The 27,772-nt window shown below is 37.4% G+C and overlaps 1 protein-coding gene across 1 annotated transcript; it reads right to left on the bottom strand.

Annotated features, from left to right (window-relative positions):
* Window positions 1-2,715: 2,715 nt before the first annotated feature.
* serinc3 (serine incorporator 3) lies at window positions 2,716-27,747 on the bottom strand. Its single transcript, XM_084726351.1, has 10 exons — window positions 27,464-27,747; window positions 19,151-19,312; window positions 15,315-15,508; window positions 12,345-12,424; window positions 12,088-12,225; window positions 11,694-11,863; window positions 11,258-11,348; window positions 8,907-9,108; window positions 5,496-5,723; window positions 2,716-4,334 (listed from the first exon to the last, which is right to left on the bottom strand). The coding sequence occupies exons 1-10, from the start codon at window positions 27,500-27,502 to the stop codon at window positions 4,199-4,201; spliced, it is 1,440 nt and encodes a 479-aa protein (XP_084582477.1). The 5' UTR covers window positions 27,503-27,747; the 3' UTR covers window positions 2,716-4,198.
* Between the last annotated feature and the right edge of the window lie 25 nt (window positions 27,748-27,772).

The following is a 27,772-nucleotide window of genomic DNA, read 5'->3' as shown; positions in this document are numbered from 1 at the left end:
AAGACACTAAGAGATATTAATGCCACTGGGTAATGTGGATGGTTTTATTATTAGTGTGGTAATCAGTGCTTTCAGTAAATAACCAATGAGATGTCCTGATGACATAATGCAGTTCTGTCAGACAAGTCACATTTCAGAATGTTTACTGCAGCAGCAGAACATAGTTTGGCGTAGAATTTGGCATCTAGGCTCCGACCTCATCACTCCTCACAGATTATGTTTACATAGAGATATTGAGGAGACACATATCTTTGACCCCCTTTCTGAGCCTGCAGGTGGACGCTGGGGTGTTGGTGGGGCTGAATGAACAGGCAGTGACACTGATGCAAAGCAGCAATGGTCTTGACAGGCAAAGGGAAAGTTAAATACACCGCCAGATTGGAAGGATGTGACTGAGTGAGGAGTGTCACATGTGACTGCAGTACACCTCGAGTTGACTGCCTGAACTAGCTCGCAGGCGTAGCTACATTTTATGCACAGGTTATGCTATGTTGATAGATGTGCAATAATTAATGCAGATAATGTTTTTTGCAGGGGTACTTTATGTATCAGATACTTATGGAACATAATGAGATGTGAATTGACATTGCAAATTAAGATAATAATGTTTATAAGATTAGATCAGTTTCTCATTATCTCGAGATAGGGTCTCCATTTTTATTTCTTTGGGCAATACAATGTTCTTCTGCATCACAGTAACGTGTAATAGATTACATATAAGAACATATATGTAGTCCATTTTCAGTATTTTCCATATCGATCATATTGTAGTCTTTGGATGATGGTAATGTTTTTCATGCAGTTTATTTCATGGACAGGTATAGTCCATTTAGCTGTTGTAGTCCCCTCATCTTATTAATTTAATGCAGCCATTCCAATGTGAAAGCTGTCTTACTAGTTGCCAAAAGTACATTCTTCATTGACAGAAGAGATAGAAATGAAGACCTACTAAGTATTTTTTTTAAAGTGACCAATGTAGTTCACATTTTGAGGCCATTATTGTAGCAGTGGCAGGCTCTCGGCTTTCAGGGTTTTGTTTTTTACAAGTTGTGACTTTCTTTCTTTTTTTTTTTTTTAATTGATCTGTGGTGCATATAGGATTTGCTTCCTGTGTTTTGGTTTATTTTTATATTTTAAAGGAGTTTCTGGCTAACTGTGTGTTTGATAGGAGAGTGATGCAGATGCAACAGATTTAAGATTGTTGACCCTGACCGTGCATGTCAGTAAATTTAACTGTAATGTTAACTGTAATTGCAATGCTTTTGCTGTTTATAATAATCATATTTCATAGAGATGTATCAATAGGAGTTGAAATGCTACCATGCTAGAGTCACTTGTCTGTATAGTTGATCACATTTGTCATTATGATTCAATTTATCCCCCTTTTTTTTAGAATCATCATCCAAAGTAAGTGTATCAAGAAATAATGATTTTGGTTGAATTACACAGTGTCTGCACCCCAACTAATCAGCTATCCAAGATTAAATGATACAACCTACAACACATAACATGAAAATGAAAGACTAATTGACAAGTGTTAATTTAATTTAACTAATAATTAATATGTTCAATTGAAAATCTAACATATAATATCTATCTTTCTCTCTCTCATCGTCAGTGGTTGTCAAAGATGTTGGAGAGACTTCAGAGAACAGAGGACCTTCCACCTCTCAGTGTGAAGGTAAAACTGCTATATTCTATAGTATATCTGGAAACTCTTAAGTTTTTAAGTTTGAAACAATGAAGGGCAAGTAAGTTTTACTTTCTCCATGAGACGATTTTAGCAAAGCTTTAGAGTTTAACTTGAATAAATAACTAGTAGCTCTTTATTTTAGGAGTTGTGTGTATGACTGATATGACACCTGTCATGAACATGAAGGAGTCTTTATGAATATAGAGGGGATGCACTGGAACACGCCCCCTCAGTCAGACTGAGTGGCAAAACATCACCCAACATGGCTTCCTTCAGTAGGGAAAAAAACACTGCAAAACCAGAGACCTTACAATTTACCAAAGACACATAGGTCAATGGACATTGACATGTGGACAGGGTTTCCTGACATAACAACAGTCATAAACATAATGAAGACTCTTTCATGTTCATGACATGTGTCATGTCAGTCTTAAACACCCTCTCCTCTTTAAATAAAGTGTCACTTATTTACTTACCCACAGTATTTACTGCAGTTCCTCCAGGTCCAGGTCTTTTTAATTGATATATTACTTTGAAATACTGTTAAATACAGCTGGAAGGTACTGACAAATTGTGGTATAAATATGTATAATTAATTTCACTTCACTTGTTGACCAGTAAGACTGTGGAAATATATTCAAATCCATGCTATCTGATATTATAAAATTTGAAATTGGTTTGTGATGTACAATGCAGAAACTCTGCAGGCAGATAAAGTCAATACAAAGATGAGACTGGGTCACCTACATTCATTCACTGCCAGCCCTAATGAACTTTGTTGTGTCTTTGTTCAGGTATTTCTGTTGAAGTCTGTCAGCGTAAACTTAAATCTAACCTGAAGAAGAAGTTCCAGTGTGTGTTTGAGGGGTTTGCTAACGCAGGAAACCCAACACCTCTGAATCAGATCTACACAGAACTCTACATCACAGAGGAAGGTCACGAAAAAAGTACACTTTGTCAACCTCAGCCACCTCAAAGTCAGGGACACTCAAATGCACACTTGATGAAATCAGGACAAAAGCTCAGTTGTAGATGTGCCTTTATTCTTTTACAGTATTTGTACAGTTGCAATAAGTCACAACAGTTTCAGTGGACAGTGCACAAAAAGTGAAAAATCAAATACCATTTTAGAACCTTTTAGAATACAGACATCTCACATGAGCAGGGCTCAAGAGCTTATTGGACAATGTATTTGTATTTTTTTTTTGTTTAAAGTTTGTTGCTTTAATGCATTGTTCCCAGTGACATAAATACAGTATCTGTGACTCATTTGTATACGTATTTATGTGCAAGTCTCACATCTTTTTATCCTGACTGTTGACTGTATGATCTGATGATGAGCCACTGCATTCTCCGCCCGGATGACAGTTAGTTACCGTTAGAAAGATTCTGCACAGTGATTCACTGCATCCAAGCAAACATAAGTGACTATAAATCAGTCTGACAAGTTAAACAGAAACTGCAAAAGCACAACAGAGAACTCAATCTGCTTATTATCACATATTAACTACAGTAAATCACTTTGGCTTACAAGGCATTTGGTCAGTGATTTTTATCACATAAATCTGCTTTGATTCACATACTTCAACATATTTAACACTGACATGTCTTACAAAACAGAACTCATCATTTGGATTAAAAAAAGATAACAGTTTTTACAAGTAAAATCATAATAAATATTAAAGCTATTCAATACTATCTGGAGTCATACAATGGTGCACAGGAAATAATACAATCATCACCCACATCAGCTTTAAGCAAATATTCTGATTGTATGTGTGCTCAGTGCAGTTCTGTCACTGTAAGGACTTCTTTTACAACCTGAAGACACCTTTACACTGAATATCCTGGTCCATAAATATTTGGCAGAAACTTAAGTTGACTTTAAGTCATATTGCAGGAATGTGTCATGTTTACAGCAGTAGTTTACTACACTTAAAGTACTTTATGTTACTCTCAATATATTCAAACATGTGGAACATTTGACAGACATATAAGGCATCTGAAGGCATAGCAGCAAACTATAAGAGCCAACCCTCATTATATAATATGAAATAATGACATTTCTAAAACATTCATATGTTTTAAGCAATGTAAAAATAATGCATTTGATTAAATCTGACTAAGAATTGTTTTTACAGCAGAAATGAATATATTTTGTTAAGAGCACATCGTATCATAATGCTGTACTGATTTAAATTTACACAAACAAATGGTGTGTTTTGTGCTTTAATATAAAATATGTGATTGTCTTCTGATTAATGAATGATATGAAATCACTACAGTAAATACCTGACACAGCTGTTATGGCACCTCTGAACCAGACCCAGCTTTTAACTTTGTCATTAAAACCAGAAATAATGAAACTAAACTCCAGCTAAAAGTATCAAATGTGAATCCATGCAGGCAATGTGGTCGGAGTATATGTTAAAAAACAAAACAAAACAAAACAAAACAATAAACCAATGAGGCTGAAGTGAAGTCAGACAGAGATGGAGTTGCTGATCAGCTGAAGTCTCGGTTGGTGAGGATCATGGGGGCCAGCAGGGTCCAGATGTACAGGGCCAGACACACCCAGCTGGAGGTGATCTTCACCCACACTGCTGGCCACTTGCTGGTTATGGTGTAGTCTGCATCAGGGCTGTCAGGAAACAGGACACAACAAAAAGTCAACAAAAGTTTCTCTTGGTACACTTGACTGTTTATGACCAACCAGACGTATCCTGAAATGTGAAATTCCAGTCCAGCCGTTTCGTTTTTCTGATGAACAAATACCTGACAATGTCAGACAGAGGGTCTTTCAACATTGTCAGAAGAGTTGTTCAGATGATGAAACAGCACGGTCTAAAATTAACATCCACCAGACTCTGTTAAATGTGTCCACGCACTTTGCCTGGTGCATAAGCTGAAAAAGTTTTCTAGCTACTGGGTTTACTTCCTGGATAAGGTTTCCCACCTTGCCCCTGCCCATAAGTTCCTGCTCGGCTCACAGTCTTTTCACTGTGATGACATCACATACTTTAAATTACTTTTTGCAGTCCAAGGAAAGTTTTAAAATATAAAACCTGCATGGATCCAAAATTCATAATAGAATGTTTGCAGTTCGAAGTGTCCTGTCAACAGTTTTACAGACGTCTGTCCTGTCTGGGTTGATATATTACATCTATGGTGGACGCTGAGAAGGATTACATGGTGCATTCAAGTGCATCACAACTCAGAAATGTTTACTTGAATGGCCACAAAGGTTGTTTAAAACGGGAATGTTTCTAATTGTTCTTATTTTTCTTTGTTAAAATACTTTGGCCTACATCTGTCATTACTTTATTGTATTTCACTACAGTAAAGAACATGAGGAATAATTACCAGCTAAAATCACAACAATATCACATTCATTTCTACAAAGGCAGATTGGTTAAATATTATTAACAAATCTTATTGTTATTGTTATCTAATTGTCATCAAAACTCCATCTATATTCTTGCACAACCCAAGTACCCAAGTACTTTCAATTCAGATTGTTTTTTTTACTTAATATACAATGCAGTTAAGAACAAAATAAAAAAAGTAACTAATAATAAATAATATATAATGCTGCACAATAAGTAAAAATCAAAATTAAATCAAAATAAAAGACCCTGTGCAGATTTGCAATCATAAAGACAGAAAAGAAACAATTTAACTCTGTAGCATACTTATCCATGGTAGAAGCACAAAACACAAGGAAAGAGGACCAAATCAACAAAATTTGAGCAAGTTCTTATTTGTTAGTTGTTCTTCTGTGTAGGGAGGGGGGAGGACTGACCTGTACCAGTTGGTGAGGGTCATCATGATGTAGAGTGAGGCCAGGAAGAGCATGAAGTGGAAGAAGGAGTAGCTGTACTGCACCATGTCCCGCTCATTGTCCTCCACCCGCCTGGGTCCTGGCGAGTCCTCGGAGAGGTCCTGGGTGCTGCCACCTTCGGCCAGGATGGCCGAGTCTTTGGAGGCCATGGTCAGCTTGTTCACCTGGCTGGTGCTGGATGAACGGATGCTGAAGGCAAACACACAGAGATGTGTACTGTGCGTGTTTTTTTTTTTTTTTAACAATGACCCTGAAGTTAATCCACAACAGATGAAAAACATACATGTCTTATATTTCCAACCTCAAACCCAAAATCTTTCCAATAAACTAAACTTTACTCATTTGGCTGAAACAAAAGGGACTTTTGATCAGATCACATGATCTTACTGAACATGTGGAGTTTGCCCAGCTGACCTGGGATAGCAGATATTTCTCAAATTCTTTCTGAGCACTTTAAGGACTTCTCGACAGAAGCACAGTAAAACTAAACTAGAACAATGTTTTACTAAAACACAGCAGAAATAGTAGAATGCAGAGATGACATGACACGACGTTGTTTAGTCAATATAAATAAATGGAATGAAATGGATACTAAACCAACATCACGTAAAGTCACTATAGAATATAGAGATATAAAGAAAAATCCATAAAAATGTTTTTTAAGAGGTTATTTAAAAGATGTTGCTGATTCTGCAACCCTTATCTCCTCAAACAGGTCGTTCCAAAGTCGAGGTGTCCTGATGGAAAAGGCATAGTCGCCTTTAGATTTAAAGATGGCCCTGCCCGAGGATCTAATAACCTTTTTCCATACACATGTCCTGGCTGGACGTGGTTTGACTCAGCATGTCAGCCCAGCATGGCAGGGATGTGCATTTCCATCACAAGGCTACCCGCTTAAAGGTGTATCTTAAACTGAAGACGAGCAGCTTAACTCGAGTCTAATATATAAATCTCATATATAAATAAACACTGAACTTCCTATAAATTGTTAATTTGTTATTAAAAAGCTTTTATTATGAAGCAGCAAAACCAGGGTTTTGTTTCATCAGCAGTAACTTGAAATGACTGCTGTATGGCTGAAAGTGACAACAAAGCACAGCAGATACCTGAATGACTCAGCTCAGCTTAGTGCATTAATGGAAGAGCGCTTTGACTTGGTGGGGCCAAAAGTGGCACTGGAACCGCCCTGTGAGGCTGCGTACTGGCTCATAAAGGGCGAACATTTCTGCTATGTGGCTTGGGGCCAGACCCAGACGGGCTATGAAAGTCATCAGTGAAATGTTACAATCAATTCTAAAACACACAGGGAGCCAGTGGAAGGAAGCCAGGACTGGGGTGATGTGATCTCGTCTGTTAAGTCCAATAAGAAGCCTTGCTGCTGACCTCTGAACCAGCTGGAGGCGAGGGAGTGATTTTTGGTTTTTGCCAGAGAGGAGTGAGTTACAGCAGTCTATTCTGAAGAATATAAATGAATTAATTAGTTTTAGGCCAGAATGTGGAAGCAGTGGTTTGATTTTGAAAAAGGATTGCAGCTGGCAGATAAAGATCATATGATATGAACAAAAGCTCCACAACAGAAACTAAATGGACCTTGATGTGAGAATAACCTTGAAACATTACTGAATCCTGAATAATTGTTTGTTACATGACTGTTTTTGTTTCCCACAGTGAAGAGAGCATGTGATATGACAGCTGTGAAGTGCTGGTCCTGTGACAGAAACACTCTTCCCACAAAAAATGGTTTCTTTTTTTAAACAAGTTTATCAAGACATCTTCGCTCCCACACTAACTGGACATCAACAGGCCTGCAGGGAGACCAATCAATAATGAGTTAAATACATTTCCTGATTCAACTGTCAATGCCGGCCAACAATCTAACTAGAACCAACTCTCTCTGACAGGATTTTCATGTGAGCACTTCTAGACCTTGTAGCTGACAGGAAGTTTGTGAATTAAAGGGATGTAACAATATATCAAATATCGCAATAAAAAAAAATCTTGATATAGTACCAAACTGTGATAACATCTACTGCAATAATACATTATTTTATTGATTTTATTATTTTTATTTTATCAAAGGACTGCTATTGGCTGTTGCATTGTTTTTGTTTTGCAATTGTTGATAATAATTCAAGCATTCATTGTCAGAGACAATTCATGGTGACTTTTTGCACATGCTTAGGTGATGGCTGGCAGGAGCACTTTAAATTGAAAGTGAAAAATGCTATACACATCAGATTTATATTGTAAAGGATATTTTATCAAGACATAATTTTCCTATGTTTTCTAATCGTAATATGAGTTTTTGGTACCTAGTGAATTCAATTTCAATTACTTTATTTGTCCCCCAGGGGCAATTGCTGAGGAACGTATAGTAGTACAATAAAAACACAGTACAAGAAAAAATAAATAAAAAAATTCTATATATGGAAAAAAAACAGCTACCTGAGCAGACTGACCACGGTTTGGTTTGCAAGTGGTCATTAGGACAGCTCATTGAAAATCACAGATTCAAATCATCAGGTCAACTTGAGCAGTCGTCTTTCAGTCAGTCAGTGTTATACTTCTGGGGACACTTTGGTCCCCTGAAGTAGCTGCAGAGAGAGCGCTGCTTACATTCACACTGCTCTCTAGGCTAAAATCATTCAATACGTCAAGTCATCCTGTCCACTCGGTGAAGATGAAGATCCATGTAAGATGGAGAGCGGCGGACACCATGGATGCATAGTAGTTCTGACGGAGGGAGCTGCCTGAAGGAGAAGCTTTGCCAGGTAAGGCTCTGAGATAACATTACATTCTGCCTCCAGCTTAGAAGTGGTGGATTTGCAGCTCACAGCCACTTAATGCGATATAGCATCTGGCTTTTGTTTGATATCTAGGTGTCAGTACGGTTGAGCACTGTCTGCTGAAGTGTCCTATGATAGACAACGGTGATACTTTCTTTTATACTTTTTATATGTATGTATGTATGTATGTTGACTATTCTTTATTCTGTGTTTTCTTTAGTAAATCAGGTGCAAGGTGCTATATTATAATTAACCCATCCTTCATTTTTGTGCTCTCTGGCTGACACTCCTTAAAATACATATTCATCACTTGTAAGGCACTTTTTAAATCACAGTTATGTTAGGATTCAGTGGATGATGCCATTATCCACTGGCCCAAGCCTAAGTATCAGAAAAAAATGTAGCTTTGATTCATTTACATGACATAAAATTGCTGTCACCCTCTCTATATGAGGAAAAAAACAAGAACGAATAGTTGAATATTCATATTGAACCGTCAAATCCAGTTTGATTGACAAAATTCTGAGTCAGGTACCGCCTGAGTGTACATGTTGCTTAAGATCTTACCCAGGGGCAGTAATCCTACCTTGAGTACAGGATACACAGGACAAATATAGCGAGCCCCACGATGCTCTGGGCATCCCACCACTGCAGGTACGGGGCAGTCAGGACAGGTTCCTCTGTGCCGATGATCACCACTGCTGTCTGGTTCTCCATCTCCAGAGGGGCCAGAGTCGGGGCTGTGATCTGCTGGAAGATACTCAGCAGGCTGGGGTTACATTCTCGGTCTGAGGGCAGGAGAAGAACCAAAGGGCGATGTTTGAATCTAACAGCTCAGTGTGTAACAGGCATCAACCCTGATAGAAAATATGAGACCTGCTGACATGCTCCTGACTTTAACACGCCTTCAATATGTGTTGAAACAAATGTGTGCAATCACAGGACACGAGGTCCATGAAAGTACCTTGAAAATTACACTTAAACCAGATGAAATCAACAGTAATGGTTTGTGAGCGGACACTGTTGGACATTGTATAGGGAAATCAATTAAATGCAACATGTTGCACTGCTGCAGCTGACTGTCACAACTGCAAATTCATTTGTCTTATCTCCTTGGTCCTTAACAATTCTCTGAAAAACAATGCTGGTTACATTTTCTCCTATCTTCATGGGAGTTGGGTACACATTCCTCCACTGTCTGTCACCCTCGTTCACAGACACCAGTATTTTCTGGACACTTCTGAGGCAAAAAACATAACCAAGCTTGTTAATTAAAACTCTATTAAGATAATTATACTTGATTGGAGCTGCAACAATTAATCGATTAATTGATTATTGTGACTATTTTTGATTTCTTCACTCCTCTCTGACAGTAAACTGGATCTTTGGATTGTGAGTACAACAAGAGGATCTGAAGATGTCATCTTAGGCTTTGGGAAACACTGACTGACATCTTTCACCGTTTTAAAACAAATGATTATTAATCAGTTAACCAAGAAAATAATCATCTAATTGATTGGCTGTGAAAATAATCATTAGTTGCAGCCCTACACTTGATTATTTATACATGAATAAGAACAAACAAATAAGCAAATATGAATAAACAAGGAAAAATATCTCCCAAAAAAAATAATCAACCAAAAGCACAACTAACAAATGCAATACCTCACCATTTAGTATAAAAGTCATATTGCGGTTATTTTGACTGAAACTGCAATATGCAGTATGATGATTGGAAATGAGTCTTGTTTTGCATTACAATTTTCATGTTTACTGGAAAAAAAATTATTAAAATCATGATGATGTGATATTTATTGAGGTCTGTACCAAACAAACATGTTTTCTTTCATCTTTAGAACAAGATTTTTAGACCAGGTCATCTGTGCAGCACTACAGTACCTCATTATAATGCTGTTTTCTCACACGTTTTTCCTTTTTCAAAAAATTGTGATTTATATATTGCACTTGGCCATATTGTGATTTTATTCCAATTGACTGAATTGTACAGCCCTATCAGAAACAAAGACCCAAAATATTGTGTCTCATTTGGTGCTATGGCAATTCATAACTGCATCATTGTGGTTACAGTATTATTTTAAACTGCGTGTCTGTAAACCCGCCTCTCCCCTTTGACAGTTCATGGAACTACAGTCAGCAGTGCTGAATCCGTCACTGCACTGGGAACTGTCATCCAACAGAACCTGAACTGGGACAGTAACACCACATCCATCACCTAGAAAGCTCAGCAGTGCATGTACTTCCTGAGAAAGCTGAGAAAGCTCCAGCTGTCACAGACTGTACTGCCCAGGTTCTACATCATAGTATCCTCCATCACAGTCTGGTTCAGCTCTGAAGCATTGCTCTCTAAATGGAGAGTCCAGTGGATTGCAGAGCGGATCATTTACTGCCCACTCCCCTCTCTTTAACAGACTTGTACACTTCCAGGATAAGAAAGACAGGAAGGAAAATCATGTCTTACCCCTCCCACCCTGGTCACTCTCTTTTCCAAAGTGTCCCCACAATGAGACATCAGAGACTCAGAGGGCTGAAAACTACTAGTCACTTCCACTCCTTCTTCCCCCAGGCTGTAACCATCTAAAACAAAGACATTTAACATCTCCCCTCCTCTGTAATATTTAAATTTGCATATATTTGTAAAATACCGTCATGTATATATGTAAATATACAGTCCAGTTATTTAATAAACTCACTTACATCACATGCTGCTAATACATTTCTCTGAGTGATTTATTTTGCCATATTAGAAATGTAAATTTTTGCTGTATTTAATGTATGTAAAAATTTGCTTTAAATTTTTTCCCCTTGTTGTTTCTGTTTGTTGTTTCTGTTCTTGCCTTCTCTGTCTCTAGTACACCTGCACTTGCTGAATTACGTGTTTCTGATTGTGATTTTTTAACTATCAGCAAATATTCTCACCAGGCTCATTGGTCATGGCAGACCAGGTCAGAAACATGGTGTACAGGGTGATGATGGACGACTGTAGGAGACCTGAGCGTGGCTGAGACTCCTGAGGACAAACACAGATAAAGTAGTCAGAAATGTATAAATTAATTCCATGAAATACTGCATGATAACTGAGCAAACTTCACATGACTGAAAGTCTGGGAAAAAAGCCAGTGAATGAACCTTCAGTTAAGATTACTTTGTCAAAGTTTAGGGATAAGTTCTGATCCAATGTTTATTGCTTGATTTTTGGAAAATGAATGATTATATCCTCTAAAATGTCACAACTTTAAACACAGATGTAATGTGATAACTAACATGTACTGTAGTAGATTTTACAGGTGTTCATGATATTGTTGCATCCAGTGACTGCTTATTTAACAGTGAAGTACGACTTTCTGTCCTGTACCTGAACTTTATTCAGCACAGAGACAACAGAGGCCACCATGCAGAACAACATGTTGAAGCTGATGAAGAACTTGTTGATGAAGCATCCATCAGGTTTGGTGTAGAAGATGAAGAACAGCACGACAGCAATAAATGACAAGATGTAGTTGAGGATTGTGACCCCCAGCAAGGCTGGAAATAAAAGGTAGAAAATGGTAAATACCTGATATAAAAATAGACTAAAACATTCATAAAAGTGCAGGACTTCTTTACTATTGTTTATTGAGGAGGTGTAACATCCATCAACGCCACATAAAAAAAATCCACCAGTTTAAGCCTGCATGTTGTCATTGTGAGATGTGTTTCATTCGTGGTTCAGTTAGAAGCTGTGTGCAGCATGTCACTGAGTCACTGACCTGCATACCAGCCCCTGGAGTTGCCTGTCTCCATCTTTTCCACCCAGGACTCGTTCCAGGAGTGGGCGAAGTCGACCAGCAGCACCAGTTGGATCAGAATGAAAAAGAAAGCTCCACCAGATCCCACGACAAACCACGCTGCAACAACAGACGCACAGGTCATTCAGTTATGCTTATCTATTATATATTATCCCAGCTTTGTGCATACTGGATATCATGATCTGAGCTACCAAAAGTATAAAATATTAAGTTCTTACTGTAGGTGAAAGGCCCATCTGGAATGTAAAAGGCACCAACCATCACTGCTACCAAGGCAGCAAACTTAAAGAACCAAAATCTGAAAACAGAATGTTAATGGATGATTATACAGTAGAATGTAGTTCATAAAGATGCATGACTTTCTGGAGTTGTATCAATAGCTGATCTAATCACTGACCCTAAAAGTCAAACAACATCCACGGCATTTCTTCAATGCAAGAGGGTCTAAGAGGGTCTTTTGACTTTTTAGCAAACAGTAAAAAGCAATAGAAAAGGACTGCACCAAATGTCTTTCTTTTTCTTTTTTTTTTTACATTTGAAGTTTTTATTGGGATTTTCAAAGCTTCAAACTTAAATCATCACCCTAAAAAACAAACAAAAAACTCTGTGTTATTGCCTTGCTCACCTTGTTGAAAGGAAAGTCACCCAGAAGAAGACTCCCAATTAAGTTATTTTGTATTTGAGTTCATGTCTTTGTTTAACAAAACTGAACAGACTGCTGAATGAGAGGCAGCGCAAGGAAGACAACAGGCTCGTCCAGTGTGAGGTACACGGTGTGAAGCTTGGCCAAACCGCAGGGCCACCAAACGGTGACGCAGACGGTGCACACTTGACTGGTCAATGTCAGAGCTAAGTGAGCGAGTCACAAAGAACCAAGGTGGGCTGAGCACACGCACAGAGTGACAGGAATTAACAGTGGGGTGCTAAAGTTTCCCGAGTAGCATGCGGCTGCGACAATATTTAGTATAGCCCTGCAACAGAATCAAGAACTGCAAGATTGAATGTGTGAAAAACACTTTGAGCGGCTGTGATCAGCAGAGGAAGGATGTGGTTAATGTATACTGGACTGTTTATTTACCACCAAATCATACATGGACCCCCAGTGAAGGTGACAGCAGCATGTTAAACCAAACCGAGCTAAATTTGCTTTTCTTTAGTTGAGCTGTAGTCTCAGGTGGGTAGAATAGCTGGCCTTTAGAGAACCCATTCCCTAAAAGTTATTATTTAAAACCTTTACACCAGTGATTCCCAAAGGGTGGGCCTTGAGAGCGTTTAAATTTTATAAGTCTGAAATTACCATAAAATATTTAGGATTAATTTTAAAGAAGTAATCACAAATAATAAAACAAAGCCTTGGGATTTAAATGATGCGTTACTCTTCATTTATCTGACCTAGTTTAACAGGTGTTACATGTGTTTGGTGACCGGTCACATTAACATCAGAACGTATCTCATATCTCGACAACCTCTGTCCATAATTGTTTGCTGAGGAAGTAGTCAGGTTACAGCAGCCGAGAAGTGCCGCTGGTGTGTAGAACTTTATATAGAAAATGACGGGCATACTGTAGGTTCTTTGACAGAAGCAAACCAGTCATGTCCTGAAATGAAAAGGCTGCACACTGCGACCTGTGCAATAAAGATAATGTTGTTAAATGATACAAGAATACAAAGAATTAGTTGACTGAGCTATTTAATGACATTACAGTAATGATAACTGACTAACTGTTTGGCTTATTTGTAGAAAAATAACTATTTTTTTATTGTTTCAAAAAGATTTTATGTAAGAAGAACAATATTGAGTCATGTGCCCACTAGTTACATTTCATATACAAATCATGATACAGTGCAACTTTGAAAACACTTCTATAGTAACTTGTTCATCTTTCCAAGGCCAATTTTCAGTTTAGCTGTGCAATCAGATTGGACGAGGCGATCTCCTGGATCACTGTGTCACACTGTATCAACATATGATACAAACAAACTTTCTGAATGTGAACCCTGTGAACGCCTTGACACCATCGTTTTCTTTCTTTTTTTTGTTTTTGAGAAATGTATTTTGGGAGCTTTTACAAAAGAAAAGACAACAGTGTGCTCACAGTTACTGAGGACCATGACTGTGGTTGTACAAATTGGTTACAAATTTTTGTTTTTACAGCAATATACATTTCTTTTACATTACTGTAAGTTTTCATATAATTGTCTGCTATGACTTTATTAATACATATTACTTCAAACTGCAAATGCATGCTGCGCCCAGAGTCAACACATCAATAATTCCTTAAAACTTCATGTAAAAAAAGAGAAGCCAAATATTTTTTTTTTTTTATACACATAAAAGAAAATCCTGACTCAGCATCATAATTGATTTTTTTGTTTCTCAATGTAAGTGAGAAACTTTAGTACATCAATTTGTGCTCAGGTAAAACTTTTCTAAAACTATAACTAATTTTGTGGGATGCACTGAGGGAAGAAATCAAACAAAGTAAAAATATCAGACAGTTTAAAAATACATACAAATAAATTATTTCTGAGAAGTACAGAAATGAGTACGGGGAATGTAGAGCATGTTACGGGTGATACTGTTATTGTTGGTTTTTGCTTCTCTTCTTTTGCACATTCTTTATTATGGAGTGTTGTTGATTAGGTATGAAGGGAACAAACATGGTGGTGAAACTGTGGGAATGGGCACTGGGGAGGAGAGTGGATCAATGTAATTGATTATTGATGGGTTAGTATAGAATAGGGGTAGGACAAGCATGTTGCTTCTTCCTGCCTTTTTGGACATGAAATGTTTCTCATTGAAAGTCTTTATAATTTATTTCAGTTTTTTAGACATATTTTTTCTTTTTTTCATGTTTGAAGTAAAAAAACAAATAAATAAAATGATCAAAAAATACAATCGATACTGTAGACTGTAATGTGCTGTCAATCAATAAAAAATCTTCCAGTTGAGTGCAGGACAAAGTCCATCTACTGAATGATGTTGTATAACTTGTGTAACACCTCTGACCCAGTGCTGCAGGGCACAGACAAAGTCAAAGTTCTTTTTGTCTCACCAGGCTAAATCTCCAAACGTAAATGAATGTTGGAAAGACACATTATGTAAACAGTGTAGCCAAACCCCCACCTTTCACACCGGTGTGTTGGTAATAAAGTGTTTGTGTTGCTTGTGTTACTGCAGACATTACCCATTGTGGATGGCAGCGCGGGGGTCTCTGCTGTTCTTGATGTTAATCATAAGAATGGCAAAACCCAGGAACCACATGCTCATGGCGAAGCAGACACGGTACACTGCCTTGTAGCCCACAAACATCTCACAGTTGATGTCAGCCTGCAGGTCGGGGATGGAGGAGCCGGCTCCGTCTTCACAGAAGCCTGGAATCTACAGCCAATCACAGAAAGTCACATTAGGCCTGTACTTATTGACTTATCATCCAATAAATCAATATGACCTCAATAACTTTTGCTGACCTGGATATCACCCTTTGTGTTTATATGTGTGCTAGTTTACATAAGAATATCACCAACATTTTAGCCAAAATGATGCCTGAATAAACAAAAAATTATCACATTTTATTTATTTAGGATATTTTCATATTTCTTCACATTCCAGTTCAAATACCTGAATAGTACAAGTTCATTTCTCCAAAGTTTTCTTGAATTATTATGCTACCATATAATCATTGTATCAGGGGCATAAAATGGTCTTAAAATGACAATAATATATTTGAAATATATCAGTCAACAGAAGTAGTTGTAATGAAGTTACATTTTAATTTTACAAAGCATCTACATATGAGCAGGAGTTGAACTGAACAATTTACTTGCATAGTGAAATTATAACACTGACACACACCTAACCAAAAGTAGTTGTGGAAAGTTAGTAGGTACATTTAAAGTACTCAAGTACTGTACTTAAGTACAATCTTGTACTTCAGTTGAGTATTCCCACATTTTGTTATTTTAAATTTCTACTCTAATACACTAATAGGGAAACTTTGTACTTTTATTCCATTACATGTACTTTACATTTAATGACTTGTTACTTTGGAGATTCAGATTAATAATACAAAATATAATAACCAAATAAATGTATTACTATAGGTTAAGATAAGACTACTGACACCCCAACTCCCCCACTCTCCAAAGATATGATCATTTCCATTATTTTGAAATGGGCCATACTGCATGATGGGTACTTTTACTTTTGGTATTTTATCTTAATTTGATGTTTTGTTTTTTTTTTTGTTTAACTTAAATTTTGAAAGCGGGACTTTTGTAACAGATTATTTCTACACAGTGGTATTGCTATTTTTATTCAGAAGATGATCAGAAGTACCTCCTCTACCATTGATGTTAAATAACCAAGCAATAGTCAGTATGTGCTTTTGTCCCTGTGTGACTTAATTCAGATGAGAGTTGGTCCAATTTCATTTCATCTAGCGACATAATTATCTTAATTAAATGTAACTGTGATAGAAAAATGACATAATAACACTCTTGACTAACTGTATAAATTCATTTAATTTTATGGTTTATCTCAGAAATTAAAGATAAGGTGTCACGGTTTTGGGTTTTGTTGGTTATTTCCTGTTTTATTTTGGTAGTTCTGGTCTTCCCTCGTGTGTCTTGTTTTTAGTTCCTGTCTTTGTCTGTTTTCTCTCTCTTTTTGATTGTCATAGTTTCACCTGTCTATTTAGTCCCTCTGTTTCTCTGTGTCAGTGTCAGTTCGTGCTTGTTTCCCATGTCAGTCAGCCTGCATCCCATGTGTCTCCCTCCCATTTTTCTACTGCATTTTTTTCCCCCTGGACTGTTTTTTGAGTTTGTCTTTTATGGATTCTGTTTCGTTGGTCTTTGGATTTTTACCTCCCTGCATCAGTGTAAGCCTTTGTTTCTTTTGTTCAATTTCATTAAACCGGGCAGCACGGTGGTGCAGTGGTTAGCACTGCAAGAAGTTCCTGAGTTTGATCCCCCAGCTTGCTGGGGCAGGGCCTTTCTGTGCGGAGTTTGCATGTTCTCCCCGTGTCTGCGTGGGTTCTCTCTGGGTTCTCTGGCTTCCTCCTCCAGTCCAAAGACATGCATGTTAGGTTAATTGGTGACTCTAAATTGCCCATAGGTGTAAATGTGAGTGTGAGTGGTTGTCTGTCTATGTGTCAGCCCTGTGATGAACTGGTGACTTGTCCAAGATGAACCCCGCCTTTCGCCCAGTGTAAGCTGGGATAGACTCCAGCAGCCCGCGACCCTTACGGAATAAGCGGTTACAGAAAATGAATGAATGAATGAATTTCATTAAACCTGTTTGAGCTGGTTCCTTGTGTCATCTGCATTTGGGTCCTCCACCTTACGCCACATTCACACTGTTCTCTAACTGCAGCACAGATGACCCCTATTTAGATATATTAGCTAATGTTTGTCTATTACTGATATATGTGTAACATTGCATATTTTGATTGATAAGTAACAAGAAATTGAGGCAGAAATACCAAAGATATTGTTACAAAATCATGATTTAATCAGGCATAAAAAGGGTTAGCTATACTCTGTCTCACTTATAGGTTTAAACAGGCAGTAATGCTGCTTGAACACTGGTAAACCTTTTACTTTTTGACAAATTAATGAAATAATACTCCTATCAGATGTGTCTTAACATGTCAACTCTGTAGCCCTTCTAAATCAAACCTAAATAAGGAGCATGGTTTAAAAATATGTATTTAGATTTTTTTAAATAAAATGGCTGCTCATTACGACTGATGTCAAATGAAAAAATGTAAGTTTGTCAACTCCGCAAAACGTCAACTTGTTGCTACATTTACAAAAAAAATTAAATCTAGGAGATTAGGTTGTTACAAGGTTTAATAGCCAAGAGTCTGACCTATTTTTCCAACATAACTGAAGAGTAAAAGTCGAAACCCCCACAAAATACAGTCTGTCCCAATTCTTAAGAATAAGTGATTTCACAAAATGTATGGTGGCCATTAATCCTCAACTAACACTTGGTGGACAGCCAGTAGAACAAGTTAAAAAGACTAAGGTACTTGGTGTGATCTTGGATGCTAGACCTAAGTGAGAGCATTGCTGTAACCAGGGCATGTTCTTGCTATGAACATTAAATACTCTGAACCAACTGATCCAAGCTTTATTTTTGTCACACCTTGAGTAGTGTCCAGTCTAAACTAACAAATAAACTGTATTTTATCCACCAGAAAGCATCAACAAGTAGAGTTTGCAAAATATTCTGCTCAGTACAGATACTGGTCAGTTCACTAAAATGTATGTGTATGGGTATATCTATGTGTTTATTTAAAAAAGAATAACACAGGCCTATATCCTAGATTCCTAAACTATGGTCTGAACACCCTCTAAAATGTTAAAGATGAAATAAATTAATTTAAAAACATACTCAAAATGCTACGAAATTTCATATAAATACTATAAAATCTCTGAGATGTACTTTGAAATAAGTTTTGTCTTTCCAAAAATATTTTTGTTTCAAATTCACCCTGCTATGTAGTCATGTTCATGCACAAATCACACACATACATCATCCATGATTAGTAAGTGATGTGTGAACTGTCCATCACTGAATATAACTGGCCTATGCTTCTGTATTATAATGTAGTCATACAGGTGGCACTGGAGCTGGATATTTTCTGAGGTGGTAAATGATGTGCAAAGTTTGAGAAACACTGATCTATATATTATTATCAGATTTTGAAACTAACAAATATGGATATCAGTATCAGCCTCAAAATCCTGATGCAATTAGTGCCTCTTATCGCTCATGTCATTTATTTGCTTTGCCTGTTAATAATAATAATAAACAAGCAGCTACAGCAGAATTAAACCTGTGTATATAGTGTTAGCTGGCATAAGCTAGTTTAACATCTGTGTGATGTCAGTGAAATGCATTCATCACACATATGATTACTTCCCATTCTGGACACAGACAGAGAGCATTACTGTGAATAGAAATGTCTGTTCTATCTGTATACATGTATTGTATTTCCTCGGGCCACACTCATACCCTTTTTAGCTGTTGATCTACACCTGGCGACAGCATGATGCAGGCGACGATGGTCCCCAGCAGCAGGATGAAGGCATAGATGATCCTGGTCACCGTGGAGTTCCTGGTGCTCGGACAGCAGCTGCACATCAGACAGGTTGCACTGCTGCACAGGCACGGCAACTGGAGACAGACAAAATCACACATTTCAGCATTTACCGTGAAAAGGAGGAACATCATCTGGCGTGTGTGTCTGTGTGCGTGTGACCAACAAGGCTGGAGCCACTGTCTGCAGCTTATCTTGAATACCACTGAACCCATCAGCCTAATTTTTTGTGCACATTCATGACTGTATGCTCAAGGACCTTTGTGATACACTATTTTTGAAAAATCTGGAGGCACCATGTTTTCAGGTCATCTGTCCGTCCACCCCGTTCTTCTGAACGCAATCTCTCAACGGCTTGACGGAATTTCTTCAAAACTGGCACAAACTTCCTTTTTTGGAGGTCAATTGTCAACGTCTCTGTGACCTCATAAAACAAGTTTTTGGCCATAACTCAAGATTTCATGGGCTAATAAGGACACAATTCCAAACAAATGTGTAATAGGACAAAATGATGATGTGATGACGTTTTATAAAGGTCAATTGTAAAAACATTGCACATTTATGACAAACCTATATAAAACCTATATATAACCTATACCAACCACTGACTCCTCACCCCTCTTAAACCTGCTAGCAGGGGCCACAAGTCATCAACAACTGCTTGGCTAAAAACAAGGCTGTCCTACTGGCAGTGTTTGGGTTGTAACTAGTTGCATGTAACTAGTTAGATTAAATTTCAAAAGAAATATAAATGTAATCTGTTAAAGTTACTTTTGAAATTGAATTAGAGGAGAAATCCATAAAATATTTGCTGTAATAAATCATAAAATGACCACAATGTGTCTTTAAAGATCAAGGAAATGTGTTAATTTTAAATACTCGCTGCACTTGACATGAACACAACAGCCGAGGTGTCCGCATTTTGTATGTTAGTTTCCCATTAATCAGACTTTAAATTAATGCTGAATTTTCACCAAAGGTGTAACTGTCTGTTTATTAGTTGTAAGAAATCATTAATAATCTTGTAGAAGTAACAGATGTTTATAACTGTTAAATTGAGCAAAATGTTTATGGAGTTTGGCAGCAGTAAGACAGGCAGACACTTAACTCATCATCCAGAGTGTGTTGCTTCAGAGCAGAGGGCTTTTGTTTTCAGGATAACAGGTTTAACTTTACATTGACAGACAACTGACAGTTATAAAGAGCTGATCAACTTACAGTGGAGGACCTGTCGTCTCTTGTTATTGTCAGTTTACAAGGCTGCGTGCATCCTGTGCTCCTGCAGAGCTCGTGCAGCCTGCCTATCTCTGCAATGTCTAAGAAGGAGGGGGTGGGAGGAAACAACTCGCAACAACCATAGATTGTATACTGAACAGGATTACAACCTATTTAATACACAGCCATTGGCTCCAACTCACCATTTGGACTGCTGTACTCACTGATGTGTGCGTAATGGCTACATATCGCTTTCCCTTAAATTACAGTTACTCATCAAAATGAGTTATGGTACATCCAAATGTTGTTTTTAGGATACCTGGTGGAGATCTGTGCTGTACTGAGTGACCTCTTCTAGTTAAACTCAGTAAACTAACTACGATAAACCAAGGTTATCATCCTGAGAATGATAATAAGAGCAGTAAGAGAGATACGTTCCCATGTTGTTCTGTTCATTGGCAAAGGCTGAGACTAGCAGCTTTTCTCTGCTTCTAAATACGGGAAATAAGACTGGACATGATCAGTCATAATAAAATAAATAAATCATCATCTGAAAGTCATCTGCCAAGGCAATATCATCTGACAATGACTGACTATCTATGTCTGAACCAAATGCCTTAATGAATCTGCTATTTAGCCTCTCTCCCATTCAGCTCTTGAACTAATCTACCAACAGTACATGGTAGGTTTGCAGACCTTGACCATGTAATACAACAAAGAGCTTTCTCAGTGATAGTGGGAGTGAAATTCTCATAGGACACAGAAAAGAGAATCTCTTCTTGGAAAAAGAACAGTTCAGCCTGACGCTGCATGTCAACAGTAGGAGTCACAGTTACAGTGAGAAACGACGATCAGAGTGGGGATGGATGGTGGGAGGATATGTGCAGGATGTTCTGCCAATATTTTGTTTTGCTGGCATTAAATACTAAAACTCTGAAAGTCTGCTTGTACAATCTTTTTCAGAGTGTAAACTGAAATAAATATGCTCTGAAAAATATTATAAGAGTTTAGAAGAACATCACCTAACATAATACTCATCCTCCATATTTTATAACCATACATCATCCAACCAATATTTGTTCTAATGTGGATCAGAGTCACAGCATATAAAAGGTGCAAAACAGTTAAAGAACCAGTGTGTAGGATTTAATGGCATTTAGTTTTGAGCTGCATATTGCAAACGCCTCGAGTCACGATGGGTATGGAGAGCTGGTACTAACTTGGCACTGGTTCCTGATTGGTCAGTACCCAAATATTGACAAGCTTCAGGACAAATGGTGCGGCTATTGGTATTTATGTAACTTTAATTTTCTCTAATGTAGTTGACATTTTCAAACTCCTAACCATCCCCTAATGATGACGAGGTTGCCAGCGTCAGGCGACGACATTAGATGTTGTGTGTTTACATTCTGTGCTCTCCAGTCATGACTAACAGGTCTAATATTAAACTTGTGGGCTCACTGTACTAAATCTAACAAATGAGGCTACATGCAATATATGTTACAAAAAAAAAGAACACCAACAACCTCGTGAAACACAGCACTCAATAAATCTGAAGCAGTGCAGCTAACTTATTGCTACGTCCTCAGTGTAACCTCCTGGCTCTGATGCTGATGGAATGGACAAACTAACACTTGTTATTGTAACAAAAATAGTTTTGTAGTTATTAGACTAATTCAGGACACAGTTAGCATAGTTTTTAAGCACTTCTAATTTATGTTCCTAAATAATCCCATGGACTCAACAGTCAAGCAGCAGCTACAGCTACATTAATGTACAGTAGGAATGTAACAATATATCTGGATTGATATAAGGGTTCATGTTCATATTCTACAATATATAGTATGTCATTGTTAAGATACACCTTTATTTTGAAATTCCAATGGCATGTCTATGTCACAAATGTCTGGCAGAATTCAGTTATAGTTCAGTTCAGTAATTCAGTTATCGTCAGATCATCCCTGATGTTTTTTATCAGCAACAAGTTGGTCAGATGACAGCTTGTGAAACCAGCGTGGTTTGGCAGTGTTTTGATGTGGAAAATAAAAATAAGGTTGAATATAGGCTGTACCAGAATAAACTGATATACAACCACTCAACTAGAACAATGTGTGACCACATTCAGCAAAGACACAGATCAGTGTTTCCTCTACATTCATTTATCCTAGCCGCCGCTCCTTCAAATTTCTTTTTTTTTTTTCTTTTTTTTTTATTGTTGAGGCAAATACACCACCGCCGCATCTCTCCACCTCCAAAACAGACTCCTGTCGGGTACTTGCGAGCACTAAGGTAAACTGCAGATAACTATCTTGCTCAGTATGGAAATATACTTGCGCGTGCTCATTTGCATGATGCTAGCGTTGTTTGGGATGCGCGGTCGTCAAGCACGTCAAGCCGAGGCGACAGGGCAGAGTCAGAGGAGCGAATTCATGAATTACAAATAAACAATAAAGCTGCGAATTACCAGCCGGAGAAGAGGTAGACGTAAGTTATTATCTTGAGATAACTCGACATAGATTTTACAAGTTAAACAGACGTTCACAATATGTTGATGACCAGCTAACGTTACGTAACTTATCGGAAGTTTAAGTTAATTTGGCCCGGTGCCAACTCAGTGTCGCTAACGTGAGTAAACTAATTGATAGTATTAGGCTAACGTTAATATCTACACACCATTATGTAACAACTGACTGCATTTTTCAGATGAGTTTATTGAAATATTTCTCTAAGAAGAGAAACGGAACGCTTGCCCCCGCTGCTGAAAAAAATCCTAGAGGAAACACTGCAGATGTTATCCTACATACAGAGCTGCTGCTGCTGCTAGCTCTGCTAACGTTAGCCACGCTGTGTGTCAGGCTGGCAGCTAACGTCAGCTCCAGGTTAACGATGTCATGCGCCCCCAGACACTGTGATCCTTTTCGGTCTGAAAAGGTAAAGCATGTAGTGAGTTGTTGTCATGTGTTGTAGGTTAATGTGTTGTTCATATTGCATGGTGCAAAGTGTCACATATTTCAGCAGCATTTAAAATTTGATTTGGAGGTAGTATACCGTGATTAATGGCTTCAAATGGCTCTTAATACTATGCAGTATTCTTAGGACAGTGTTTAACATGATCAATTAATAAACTGTAGTCAATTTTAGCTGCTTTCCAAGTGTTATCTTACAGTTAGAGTAGTTGACTAGTCTAAAATAAAATGTGTGTTAAGCTGACAGTGAAAGTAGTTGCTGGGCATATCCCCACCTTAAACTTGGATATATTAAAAGTTTCTATGTGTGTATAATTTTCACATTTATATCTTACCATAAAACAATTTCAGGTGTTTTCTCACTTATCAAAACGAGACCAATGTCCACACTGTTGGCAAACAATATAGGCCTCCAAGGTTTACAGGAAGTAGTCTATTTAAAATCAGCAGTAAGCTGAGGCACCATGGAAACGCCCCACAAATATAGGCTATATCTGCATCAGCTACAGGCATTTACAAGAAATCAGTGAAGAGGTTTGTGGCCTCGGTCAGAGTACATCTTATGAATTGAGCTGTTTGGAAACAGCAGGAGAATGCTGCCTGAAACAGGCAGCCGATGCCAGGCTTATACCCACAGACTAAATCAGGTAAGTCAGACTAATACTGGTCAAAACTGACACAAGTGGAGAAAAAACAGAACTTTCCTTTAAATTAAAAAAACCTACTGATTCTGATCCAGAAGCAGATCTAGAAAATATCTACAGGGTATATCTGAGTGAGATGGCAAGTCTCTATAGAGATGACTTTTATTGACCTATTTCTCAGTAAGTTTCACTTCACTGAAAAACAGGCAGAGCTCACTGACCTACTCAAACAGTGTATACAACCTGTGTATACATTACACTCCACTATCTCCACTGCTGTAGCCTCCCTCATACACTAACAACTGAGTGGAGTCAAGAGATAAGCAGGCCCGGAAGACTGTAAACAAGTTAATACCCCCACCAGCCAGACAAGGTCGACTTAATACAGCCTCAGAGTAGGCCATGGTAAAGTGTGCCAGACAACACGCAGGGAGCGCATGACCACGACCACGCCGTGCCTCGCTCTGTCCTGATCTGAACCAAAATAAATGCGGTTATTAGTGTAAAATTGACAGGAGCATGGTCTTCATTTTGTCTGAGTGTGGCAGGAGCTTTGACAATCCTCTACTGCAGAGGACAGTCAGGAGACAAGACAGGGCTGAAATGATTCAAATTCAATGGTTAGAATTAGATTAATCAAATAATCAACCATTAATCAATTATTAAATTAATAGGTTAGAGTAATTTTTTAAGAAAAAAAATTCCTTTTCTAGAACAAAACAACTTATTGATTAATTGAGAAAATAAAAATGGCACATGAAGTGACAATGAAAATAATTGTTACTTGCAGCCTGAGTCATAATCTATAAATTGTATGGATGTAACAATTATTGAATGTTGTAATATTGCAATAAAAAATGTCTTAATATCATACCAGACTGTGACAATATCTACCATTATATTGTGTAATTATTTTATCATTTTTATTTTATAAAAGGACATTTTTTGCTACTGACTACTACTTTATTCAACCCTTGCACTGTGTTTAGTGTACAATTTTACAAACATAAGACAGTTCATTCCAATCTATTGCACATACTGCGGTCATGGCTGCCTACTTTTATTTTATTTTATTTAAGAAGGAAAGCAGATGTACTTTCAAGTTTAAAAAAAATGCATTACACATCAGAGTTATAGATTAATTATCTTATAGAGGACATTTTTTCCAAGTTGTAATTTTTCTTAGTTTTTTAATATCATGATAAACTCTGTATCAATGGCATTTTGAGTTTTGGTGTCGTTACATCACTACTTAATCATTTAATTTATTCATGAAGTAAAAATCTCAAATATTTGCTGGTTACTGGACAACTTATGATGTATGTTTTGTATTTTTCTGACATTTTGTATTAACTGTGAAGTTGTTAATTGAACAGATAAATAGATAAAATAATTGAGTGAGGCATTAGTGCTGCCTGGCACCTTAAGCCTTTCATCCTTGCACAAGATGTTCATGTAATATTTGTGCTAATCCAACCAATTCCCTGAACTGGATCTTCTCTTTCCCTCAATACGCTGTACTTTTCTTCTCTTGCCTCACATAAATACACATTTTTTTTTCTTTCAATAGTATTTTATTAACAATTAGCAATGTAAACATACAAAAAATAATACAACAGTAATGTCCTGACATATATTCAATGCTTTGATGACTTTCCTTTATTTAGAATATGGAATTGATGTATTGTTTGAGTTCATTTTAGCATTTTCATTTCCTCATTTAAATTTTAATAAATAAAAAAGGGGAAATTTTTCACTTTGTACATGTGTCTAATGTATATAATGTAAAATATTTCTATTTCAGTTAGTTGATTAGTTGTTGACTATTCAAGCAATGACATATTTTGTGAATGTGAATATTTTCTGATTTCTTTACTTCTCAATGACAGTAAACCTAATATCTTTATGTTGTGCACAAAATAAGTAATTTGAGGACGTCACATTGTGCTTTGTGAAACACTGATTAATATTTTTTAAACAATTTTCTGACATTTTAGGGACCAAAAAACAAATCAATTAATCAAGAAAATGATCGACAAATTAATTGATAATGAAAATAATCATTAGTTGCAGCCCTAATTTCAGTATATCTGAGTGTATCGTTATATATTCTTTATATTGTGCATTATACAGATACTCTCTAGATATATGTCCTATCTATAGGGTCTGCTAAGGCTTTTCTACTATTTTGTATTGAGCTTTTTAATTTATTTTGTAACTTGGTGTGTTATTTTTAGATTGATGTATAGTTCTCTGCTACTATCTGATCTGTCTTCAAAAATTAAAAAGATGGATATGTAGATAGATATGTGATTTCACATGTAAAAGAATCGAATTGGTGATATAGTATTAATTTGCTTTGGAAGAGAGGTAAAAGGCTTAAAAAAACAACAACATATTTTTTGTAGGAAAATGAAAACTCAAAATCCAGATATATACATACTGTTATCATCATCCGCATCCATGTGTTGACAGTATTTCTGAATATGGCGCCTGTTGAGGGTTTACAACAAGGCAACAAAGCAGAGTTAATCCAATTAATCACGAGTAAGCAGATGACCGAGTGTGTTATGATGATTAACCCCTTGCTTGGCTGTGGGCCTCAATTGTGTCTGCTGTCCCTCATGTTGGAGCTATTTTATAATAGACAGAATATGTAGCAGATTGCAGGTTACTGTAACACCACACTGATAGTCACCAAGAATCAGTTTTCGGTTCTTTTACTGGGAATATAAACACATTTTAATGATGTACGTGTTGGCACATGTACAACCAACCATTTGAAAGGTTCAGCTGATAAAATATCTTTCGCCAATGCAAGTTAACTGTTGGCCGAAAGTAAAGGAGTGGGAAAATATAATTTGTTAAAATACAATTAAAATAAAAGTAAACAGCGCTGCTAATTGAATCACATGAGAGCGGAATTATTCAATAAACCTAAGTAAATCGTGTTAAAGTTTAAGTTATATTCTATCTCTGCCCAAAAGTAAGTAAAAAGGAAAATCACGATTAAAACACCAGATATCTGAATTGAGTTCGGCTTTTCGTTCTTCCGCTAAAAATACAAGCTGTCAGATGGATAACAACATAATGAAACGACTCAGTCACTGAAATTTAACCTAAATAAGTAGTGCTTTGTAAATTAGTGATCAAAAAACTCGAGTGACGAGCTCAAGTACTAAGTTCTGTTCTGTTCTGTCTTAGTCCAAACGCGACGAGAGCAGGAGTAGGAGTTAAATCACCAGATATTTGAATGGAGTTTGGTGTAGCGTGCTCTCCAGACAGGACTGGAGCGATATTAGCTACCTGTTGCTTGTTAGTCTTCATGACGCCACTGTATCTTACAATTCCCACCAAATACAAACAGTGTGGCTGCAAACAGTGTGGCAGTACCATAACTTACCCAGCTAGCGAAAGAAAAGGCCCCCAGAACAGCTCCCATGGCTGTCCAGTTTTGGTTCTACAGCAGCGGACAGTCCGTAAATCCGTCTTCTTGTTCCAGTAACCGTTGCTTCTCCTCGGTCCCTCCAGGGTGGATTTCAAACTAACCAGGTCAATAAACTGACAGTGTGGCAGCTGGACAAGACAAGACACCAACAGTTATAATAGTTAATGTGCAATGTGAGTCTTCCTGAATACCAAAGCTCAGCCCCTTGGCTTGTTGAGATACAGTTATGATTTTTTCCGCTCAGTGCGTCTGTGAGCGCGTCAA

The sequence above is a fragment of the Lutjanus erythropterus genome, chromosome 2, assembly GCF_056507025.1.
Source record: "Lutjanus erythropterus isolate fLutEry1 chromosome 2, fLutEry1.hap2, whole genome shotgun sequence".
NCBI lineage: Eukaryota > Metazoa > Chordata > Actinopteri > Lutjaniformes > Lutjanidae > Lutjanus > Lutjanus erythropterus.
Note: the sequence above shows the minus strand (reverse complement) of the source record. Positions and strands in the feature narration are given on the sequence as shown.